Source organism: Gadus morhua, chromosome 16, assembly GCF_902167405.1.
Source record: "Gadus morhua chromosome 16, gadMor3.0, whole genome shotgun sequence".
In the NCBI taxonomy this organism is placed as follows: domain Eukaryota; kingdom Metazoa; phylum Chordata; class Actinopteri; order Gadiformes; family Gadidae; genus Gadus; species Gadus morhua.
In genome coordinates, this window is record NC_044063.1 from 21,240,948 (window position 1) to 21,250,947 (window position 10,000).

The 10,000-nt window shown below is 48.0% G+C and overlaps 2 protein-coding genes across 2 annotated transcripts in view; both read left to right on the forward strand.

The window, feature by feature from the left end:
- rab38a (RAB38a, member RAS oncogene family) overlaps positions 1-10,000 on the forward strand; it is a 25,402-nt gene that overhangs the window by 9,252 nt on the left and 6,150 nt on the right. Inside the window, exon 2 of the mRNA XM_030381042.1 lies at positions 9,133-10,000. This exon is cut by the window's right edge and continues 1,430 nt beyond it. The gene's annotated coding sequence lies outside the window, so the exon portion shown is untranslated. The remainder of the gene's footprint in view (positions 1-9,132) is intronic.
- ctsc (cathepsin C) overlaps positions 1-10,000 on the forward strand; it is a 12,564-nt gene that overhangs the window by 1,778 nt on the left and 786 nt on the right. The window contains exons 3-8 of the mRNA XM_030381041.1: positions 539-705; positions 2,987-3,142; positions 4,029-4,147; positions 5,221-5,352; positions 7,821-8,053; positions 8,828-10,000. The exon at positions 8,828-10,000 is cut by the window's right edge and continues 786 nt beyond it. Coding sequence (XP_030236901.1) covers positions 539-705; positions 2,987-3,142; positions 4,029-4,147; positions 5,221-5,352; positions 7,821-8,053; positions 8,828-9,094 — 1,074 coding nt within the window. The 3' untranslated portion in view covers positions 9,095-10,000. The remainder of the gene's footprint in view (positions 1-538; positions 706-2,986; positions 3,143-4,028; positions 4,148-5,220; positions 5,353-7,820; positions 8,054-8,827) is intronic.

A 10,000-nucleotide genomic window follows, 5' to 3' on the forward strand; every position in this document is an offset into this window, starting at 1 on the left:
CCAGTACAACCCTTACCTAGACCTTGCATCATCGACAACGACAACAAATATAAACACCAGCGTTTGACGTTTCGTTTTTTGGGTAAAATTTGGAAAAAGTTAGCATTTGTGTCAAACCTGCTCTGGTATTGGAGGGGACACACCAGAAACCCAATACAAATGAAAAATTAAAGAAACTACAGCTATAACACCATCCGTTTCTATACTTTGTGCATTGATGATCCAAATCAAGCACTTAACAAGAGCACAAGCATCACACTAAACACTGGGAAGTAGATTGTTCACAGCAGGGGCTGTGTGCCCTGTGGTGTCTTTGTGGAGCGTTTATGACCTCAGAGGACTTCTGGAGATCAAATCCATGCTGTTCTGAATATTGAACTTGGTATTTGCAAGTGGGCCATAAGCCCAACCACTTCCCTGCAACGATTCCAGTTAATTGCCTCAAAGCAGTTCAACACGTGCGTGTTGAGCTGAGTGCCGTGCTCAATATCCTTAATGTCTTTAATTGAACACTGCATCTGTTCTTTCTGTCATCCAGTACACCGAGCAGGGTGAGAATGTGACCAGCTACTGCGACCAGACCCTGCCAGGCTGGGTCCACGATGTCCTGGGTCACAACTGGGCCTGCTTCGTGGCCAAGAGAGTGGAGCCCATACTGCCCCGCACAGAGGTCAACCCGCTGCAGCAGCACCGCCTAGCCCGCAGGTACACCGCTGATGGTCACGCAACACAGACACCTCACGTCTTATTCAGGCCTTATAGTTGTTAGCTCTTTATTCATTTAGCAGACACTTCCATTCAAACAATCTAGACACAAAGTATAGAGTTTGATACATGTTATTTATGAGCTGGCAGGAGCTAGGCATGAGGGTCGAACTCAGAACCCTTTGGCTGGGCCTCAAGTGATTCACCAGCCAATCTACCACCGATCAAACGCTGATCACGTGATTCAGTGAGCGATGGCACATCGCTTTGGAGTCAGTTAATTGTCTCAGTCTCTGAGACAATTAATCCTTGGCATGCATTTAACTTAAAGGGATACTTCACCGGTGGAGGTATGAAGGTTATATAAAGTAAATAATTCTATGTATTATAAATGTGCAAAAACTGCCCATCTTGTGCTGGGTAATTAGCTCTGTTTGTGTAAATTCTTCCTGGCTATATTCTGGCTCGTACTAATAGACCTGAATGTCCAAATCCAACAATAGATTTTCTAAATCCACTTCGGCTGTTTCAGATTGCAAATTTGTTTTCACGGTGAAGTAACATGGCGGACATTGTGTTTACATCTCGTACACGAGCTCCCGCCCCCCCTCATTCCTTATTGGTGGGTTCACAAATTTGCGGAACCAGTGGTTTGTAGTCCTCGTCCCTTCTAGCAGGCAAGCAAAGTTCTCCCGAGATGACGTCAAACGCGTCATTTGACGTCATCTCGGGAGAAAATTTGATCAGGAAAGCTGGGCCAAGGGAAAACTGAGGGGGGTAAAAAATCTTGGTTTTTATATTACAATAGCGATTTTATAATGATCGAACGCCGGTTCTGAATGGGTGAAGTATCCCTTTAATTCCTATTAATAAGTATCCCTTTAATTCCTTTAATTCCCCAATTTCCCGACCCCTCAATAAAAAAAGATAGGCTGAACTTTTCAGCCTGCATCCCTCTGTGGAACAGGCTGCACTATCACTGTTTTAGCTTTCTTTTGGTTTGTGCAAAAAAAGAGATGTTCCACATCATTCCCACATCCCCATGCTGGTGGATACTATTGAAGTATGTGTGAGCTCATAGGACAGAGCTGCTCCCCGCGGGGTCCCTCTGCTTCATGTGGATCTAACCGGCTGCTCCGCCGATTTATTGGAAGAGGAGGGAGAGTGATTCAGAACAATAATTATGTCTGTAAACGGCATATCCCGACCCTTACGTATCAGCCACAGTACTTTAATGTCAAACTAGTTCCTACAATGTGAAGCAATGGCTTTCTTGAAACCTAGACTTTATAACAGCACTCTCCGCTGTAGCTGGACCTCGTGAGAGGAGGGGATTTCACTTAGAGTGTGTTAGAGGGCGAATACAGTTCTGTTCTCATTTCGAAGTTATGGCATTGGCAGGCTATATCATTACAGGAAGATGTTTCCCTTGCATTCTGATTATTTATGCTGTTTGATTAATTAATTCCCAATGACCCATTCAACAACTTGTTTCACTCTGTGCAGAACTCCAGAAATAAAGCCCTATCCCTAGCACAATCCATAATGAATTAAAGTATATGCCCCCATTGATACTGTGGAACCGTGGCAGTTTCTAATAATTGTTTAATGATTTATAATCCCCTTTTTAAAATGTCACCTTTTCAAGCGATTGCAAAAAAATATATAATATCATAATGTTATAATTGGACTTGTTGACCATTATATCTTCCATATAATATTCCATAATTGGTTTTATCAAGGGTTTGTGGGGCACCGCTGGCTCTACAGACCTTGCTCTCCGGGTTTAAAGGGGTTTGGGCATCAACTGGAGAACCCCAGGCTATGTTTCACTGTGAAATAATCCCTTATTGGGATCAGCCCACTGATCGGTGCATCACTAATGTTATAATGGGTTATTTGGCATTACTATATAATACATTACTAAGGTAAGCAGATCAAATACAGTTTAGCACATGTTATTCTGTAAAATTATTAGCCACAGCTTTTGAATGACGAGAGACATTCTTGATTAGTTTAAATACCAGTCAGGACTAGTGTGGCCATGGCTACAACCTCCTTTCTTTGTTGAATACATTTTTTAATGCGTCCATTTCTGCCGAACAATACTTTTAAGTTCTCTTAATGCGAAGAATAGAACATAATAATCCTCTTATATTTTGATTTGTTCCTGTTTTCAAACAGTTAGTAAGTGCTGAACAGGGTGAATAAAAGCAGATGACATGGCAACCAAACCAAAGTGAATCTAACCATGCGGTCTCCTCTCTCCTCCCTCTCATAGGCTGCTCCAGATGCAACACAAGGTCAACACAGACTTCATCCAGACCATCAACTCTGCGCAGAGCTCCTGGACGGCTGCCTACTACCCGGAGCACGAGAAGTACTCTCGGAAGGACTGGTTCTACCGGGCTGGAGGCCCTGCCTCTCGTGTTCCCGCGTGAGTTCACACAAAGCCTTTTTTTTCATGCAAGCTGGTACGATCCAGTTTTCCAAGCCTGAGTACCCACTTCTGTGTTTCCTGTTCCTGAGGTATACTTACTATTGAATTTGTTCTCCTTTTTTTATTGCAACATTCCAGTTACCATTGGGGTGAGATTACTACATGATTAAAAAAACAACATTTTGTTTTGTCGGCCAGAGACCCCTGGGCAAAAGATTTTTCGCAAAGCTTTCATATAGCTTAAGAAAAAACACAAAAATGTTGTTTCTGATTCCTTATGCGGGACTACAGCACTTGGATGGATGGATGGATGGATGGATGGATGGTGGCAGACGCCAGGGAGGGGAGTGGTAGGTCTGGCAACCTGCTGGCTCCACCCCCAAGCCATATATGGACTTCCTCCCTTTAACGAGGCAAGCCTGGGGATCGTTAAGCAGGGGTGCTTGGGCTTAAGAGGGCGCGCAAACAGTCGTGTAAGGGAAGGAAGGCTAAGGGGAGAAAGGCTAGAGAAGCTAGGGCTAGCAAAGGACTAGCAAAGGACCGGCAGGATCTGTGTGATCGCCTGGCAGCGTGGAACGCCCTAAGGGAGAGAGACAGGTGGAAGGGGTTGGACGGACAATTGTACTATGTCATATAAGAGGTGGATGACCCTTTTCCCACCCTGGTTTCATTTACAAGGTAAATAAACCATTCGGCTTTGGACCTGCTCTCGGTGATGTGTCAGTTTATCTATCCAACTTGGTAGCGTGGTAACCCCACACCCACTGGCCCGCTACAGTATGTATGTATGTATGTATTTTATTTAATTACAATTATATTTAGTGAGTTAATAGCCCACATCAATATTAATTCCTCTTGTGTGTCCTTCTTCCCGTCGCCCCAGTCGGGTTCGGCCGGCCCGTTGGTCCGCCGCGGGGGACAAGATGGCGTCCGCTCTGCCTGAGCACTGGGACTGGAGAGACGTGGACGGTGTGAACTACCTCAGCCCTATCCGTAACCAAGGTGACAGGTTTAACTGGACTTCCAGCTTGCACACTACTATAACTACACACTTTATATGAAATATGATACTCCTAGCTAACATAATGGCCATGTTGTGGTATGAAAACTAGGGGTTAGGGTGTTACATTAAGAGTTAGACTCTTTCTACCCATCTCCTGCTTGTCTTCAGCTGGTAGTAAGCATCCTTTAGCAGGATGCCCCTAGTCCCCTCCCTCTCTGCTCCCACCCTATGTTTCTCCGCCATTGAGCCGTATTGGTTTTCACGCACCTGTGAGTGTAAGATGGATTCCATGAACCAATAACGAAAGAGATGCCTTGATTGGGCAGCATTAAGCCTGGAGGGGTCTGGAGTCGAAGTTGGTTCATAAAATGGCAGGTACAGTCAACTTCATATGAGAGATTAGATGAACAGTGTATTTAAATCAGTTACAGTTGAACGATCGCCATGCAATTTCTAACAAATTACACTCAAATTCTAGCTCTTGAATCTCGCCTTCAGCTGCTTTCGGGACGCACCTCTCTGAAGCCCCATTGGATTAGAGATTCCGCTCAATGGCCAAACGGTCCTAATGAACAGCGATACAGTCTCCTAGATATACAAAAGCAGCCAGTGCTATTGTAATTCTTCCTGGATCACTGGTGCCTAAGGAGCGCTGTGAGAGCCTCTTTTTCTGAGCCTCTGCCAATTAGGGCAGACAGCGGAACGGCTGCTCGCCTACTACTCTGGCCTCCTGCTCGCCTGGCTCGTCTCTGACTGGCTGCTTCCCACTCTCAGAGGGGGTGTGTGTGGAGTTTGTTAAGTGATTTAGGGAACCGGTGGGAGCTAGGAAGCATGAATAGGGCGACCCATCAGTCTACTCCTCATGGGTTACGATGAAGGCCGAATGGTAAACGGCACTCCTCAAGCTACTGTTAAAATTGCTTGTTGTGTCACGTTGCCACATCTAACCACTGGCACAAGTTCACACAACAGCAATAGGGCTTGATAGAACCATGCAGAGTGTGGTAGCAGAATCGAGTTTTCAGTTGTTAACGTTTGAGAAACCAACTTCCATCATCCTTTTTTGTGTCAGGGTCATGTGGCAGCTGCTACTCCTTTGCCGCCATGGGGATGCTGGAGGCTCGCATCAGAGTCCTCACCAACAACAGCCAGACCCCGATCCTGAGCCCCCAGCAGGTGGTCTCCTGCTCCCCCTACTCTCAAGGTAAGAATGCTGTGCAGACTCTCATCAACCAAAGATTCAGTATCTCTTTTACTAGGGAGTCCTGACCAAGACAGCAGCATATAGTTCCACATAAAATATACATTCAAAAACAGACAACATAAAACAGAAAAAGACAATTGGCAATTTAACATCAACTCAACATGATCACCAGCAACGTTCAATATTAGCATATTTGTTACAAATCTTAGTGCTGCATGGTATACTGAATCCAGCATTTTCTGAGAAGATTGGTTCGAATGCAAGTATAAAATATCACCATAATCCAGTATTGACAGAAAAGTTATTTGGATAATTCTTTAACTCACACTTGAAGGGAAACAGCATTTCTTTCTATAATAAAAACCCAAATTTACTTTTCTTCTAAGAAGAAACCAAGATATTTGTAGAATGGAACTCGTTCAATTACTCTTATCTAGTGTAACAATCGGACAAACATCTGTTTTCCTTGATTTTGAGCACATAATTTTAGTTTTGTCAGAGTTTAGTACAAGTCTCAATTTGTGGAGATTCTCCTGAATAGTATTAAAAGTGTTAGGGTTGTGGGTGCAGGCAGGCAGGTAGGACCCAGATGCAGACGGTTTAGGGAAAACTGCACTTTATTTCCGCCGAAAGGCTAAGGCAAGGAGCAAGGGAACACAGGTAACCACAGAGAACACGTAGGACCAACAAACCACAATGACGGCACGAGGGACAAAGGAAAGACAAGGGCTTAAATAACAAACACAAGACACGCAACGAGGAACAGCTGAGACACATTAGGGGAGGGAGCAGTAATCAACACAGGAGGGAAACGCAGGGAAATACACCAAAACACGACACAGACCATGACAGTACCCCCCCCTTAAGGGTCGACTCCCAGGCGACCCACAACAAGCAGAAAAAAACACGAAGAAAGTCAAACCCAAATAGGGTGGGTGGAGGGGAGCCAGGAGGGGGGAATCAAAATAAATAAATAAATGGACTGGGGCAGAGCGGAGGGGTGTCAGGCGGGCGGCCAGAAAACTGCCCCAGGGCATGGCAGGGAGCCTCAGGCGGACGGCCTGGGGGGCAAGCAGAGGCAGAGTGAAGGCGGAACCCTTCAGGAGGCCGGCGGCAAGGACGATGAGGGCTCAGTCCCTCAGGAGGCCTGCAGCGGCAAAGAAATCTGAAGGCCGGCAGCGGCGAAGGCGGAACCCTTCAGGAGGCCGGGTCCCCACAGGAGGAAGGCGAGGTAGAGGGCGGGTCCCCTCTGGAGGAAGGCGAGGTAGAGGGCGGGTCCCCCCTGGAGGAAGGCGAGGAAGAGGGCGGGTCCCCTCTGGAGGAAGGCCAGGCAGAGGGCGGAGCCCCTCTGGAAGGCGGGACCCCTCAGGAAGGCAAGGTAGAGGGCTGGTCCCCTCTGGAGGAAGGCCAGGTAGAGGGCGGACCCCCTCTGGAAGGCGGGACCCCTCAGGAAGGCAAGGTAGAGGGCGTGTCCCCTCTGGAGAAGAGGGCGTGCCCCTTCCAAAAGGTTTGGAAGGCGGGACCCCTCTGGAAGGCCTTGAAGAGGGACCCCCCTCGGGAAGGATTGGAGGGAGGGCCCCGTCAGGCAGGAGCGGAGGGCGTGCCTCCCCTGGACGGTCTGGAGGGCGGGCCCCCTCCGGCAGGAGCAGAGGCCGGTCCCCCTCTGGAAGGAGCAGGAGGCGGGCCCCCTCTGGAAGTAGCAGAGGGCGGGCCCCCTCTGGAAGTAGCAGAGGGCGGGCCCCCTCTGGAAGGAGCAGAGGGCGGGCCCCCTCAGGCAGGAGCGGAGGGCATGCCTCCCCTGGACGGTCTGGAGGGCGGGCCCCCTCCGGCAGGAGCGCAGGGCGGACCTCCTCAGGCAGGAGCGCAGGGCGGACCTCCTCAGACAGGCGAAGAGGCCGTCCCCCTCTGGAAGGCGAGGAGTGGGCACTTGCCGAGGTTGAGGCAGAGCAATACAAAACGGTGTCACCCGCATAAAAATGACACTTTGCTTTGGTTACATTGTGACACAAGTCATTTATATAAATAGTTAATAAAATGGGACCCAAAATGGACCCCTGGGGGACACCATTTTGTAAAAGACCTGTCATGGTCTGTGTCGTGTTTTGGTGTATTTCCCTGTGTTGATTACTGCTCCATCCCCTAATGTGTCTTAGCTGTTCCTCGTTGCGTGTCTTGTGTTTGTTTCTTAAGCCCTTGTCTTTCCTTTGTTCCTCGTGCTGTCATTGTGGTGACCTTTGACAGATCCAAGAATAGCGCAGCACAATATTCTTTAGAATCAATTGCACATATGAAATCATTCAAGACTTTCATAGTGACAGTGCTGTGCTTTTTACGAAAACCTAACTGCAAATCATTTAAGATGTCATTTGTTGCTGAGATTTAGAGAACATTAATTAAGAAATTACTTACTTTCTGTGTGCTGTTTTTTGTGCCCTTTGCTTCGTTGCAATGTTTTTTTCTCCTCTAAGGTTGTGAGGGCGGTTTCCCGTACCTCATGGGGAAGTACGTCCAGGACTTCGGCATCGTGGAGGAGTCGTGCCTGCCCTACGTGGGCGACAGCACCCCGTGCCGGATCCCCCGGTCCTGCGGCCGGCTTTACACGGCGGAGTACAGCTACGTGGGGGGGTTCTACGGAGGCTGCAGCGAGACAGCCATGATGCAGGAGCTGGTGAAGAACGGCCCCATGGCCGTGTCCTTCGAGGTAAGCACACATATATGGCGTTTTTCAGTTGCAGTGGACCATTAATAATTGCTTGCTAATGTCATGGTCTGTCTGTTTCCTTGTCTTGTGTTTCCAGTTTTACTTTGGTATCTGTCTTGTTTCTCCCCATGTCAGGTTTCCCGCCTGTGTGATTACTGCTCCCTCCCCTAATGTGTCTCAGCTGTTACTCGTTGCGTGCCCGGTGTGTGTTTGGTATTTAAGCCCTTGTATTTCCTTTGTTCCTTGTCGGATCATTGTAGTTTGTGGTGAGTTGTGTCCTGTGTTACCTGCGTCCCCTGTGTTCTCGGTGTTCCTTGCCTTTTGCGTTAATAAATGATCCTTTACCTGAACTGTCTGGGATTGGGTCCTACCTGCCTGCCTGCCACCCGCTAACCTTGACAGCCAACTTGTATTACTCAACAAAAAAAGGCCAGATGCACTTAACAGTGTGTCTTAATTTAAACATCTGTGACATCTGGACGTCTGTACACACACACACACACACACACACACACACACACACACACACACACACACACACACACACACACACACACACACACACACACACACACACACACACACACACACACACACACACACACACACACACACACACACACACACACACACAAACAAACACCCATCTCCATGATTCTAAATATAAATAAACAAGCCTGGATGAATCAGCGTAATCACCGATCAGCACTGCCGATCGACCCTGTCTCTGACTTGTCGGTTTCCATGGTGATGATGAATCCCTCTCCTCCCCAGGTGTACCCCGACTTCAGCTACTACAAGGAGGGCATCTACCACCACACGGGCCTGCTGGACGCCACGGGCCCCTTCGAGTTGACCAACCACGCCGTGCTGCTGGTGGGCTATGGCCGCTGCCCCAAGTGCGGCCAGAACTACTGGGTGGTGAAGAACAGCTGGGGCGACGGCTGGGGCGAGAAGGGCTTCTTCCGCATCCGCCGCGGCTCGGACGAGTGTGCCATCGAGAGCATCGCCGTGGCGGCCACGCCCATCCCGTCACTGTAGGGGTGGAGGAGGAGGAGGAAGATTCAGGGTTTAGACAGGTGTGTGTGTGTGTGTGTGTGTGTGTGTGTGTGTGTGTGTGTGTGTGTGTGTGTGTGTGTGTGTGTGTGTGTGTGTGTGTGTGTGTGTGTGTGTGTGTGTGTGTGTGTGTGTGTCCCAAAGTAAGATCTTATATTTTTAGTTGCATCAATTTTAACAAGTGTGGCACTCGATATTTGTGTTAAATATTTTTAGTTTTCTTTTATCACAGACGCATATGGTAGATGTTATTTTCTTTACCTTGACATGTTTCGACGGATATACTTCTTCATCAGAAGGTCACACGGTGTACTAGTGTGACGCGTTCTTATCAGCTGATGTTAACGGAGATGTGATCCACCTGTCAGTTTTTTGACTGGTGAACCACATCTCCTGCTGTCAGTCCGAAGCCCCCCAGGACGGCACTCCAGGTATAGGAGAGCATATATGCTCCCTCATCTCTGTTCATCGTTTTCGGGCTCCGCTTTCTTATTTCAATCGCCTCCTTTATCCAACGGTGGTATCGGTTGTCTTTTATCCTTTGGATAAAGGAGGCGTCACACTAATACACCTGTGTGAGCTTCTGATGAAAACGGAGGTATATCTGTCGAAACATGTCAAGGTCAAGAAAATAACATCTACTAATATATGTTTCTGTGATGAAATAAACAATAAATATTTATCTCAAGTGTAGACACAATGAATGCATACAACTATTGATAGTGTTTTATGTCAGTGTAGACTTGGGGGGGGGGGGGGGGGGGGGGGGGGGTGTAATGGAAGGTCGCTAGCAAACATGTAAACGTCTCAGAGCCGTCTCAAACCTTCTCAGGTGCAGCGATCCTACGGTGTTATGTTGTGTGCCAGGGATGAGTCACAGTCCCTTCACAC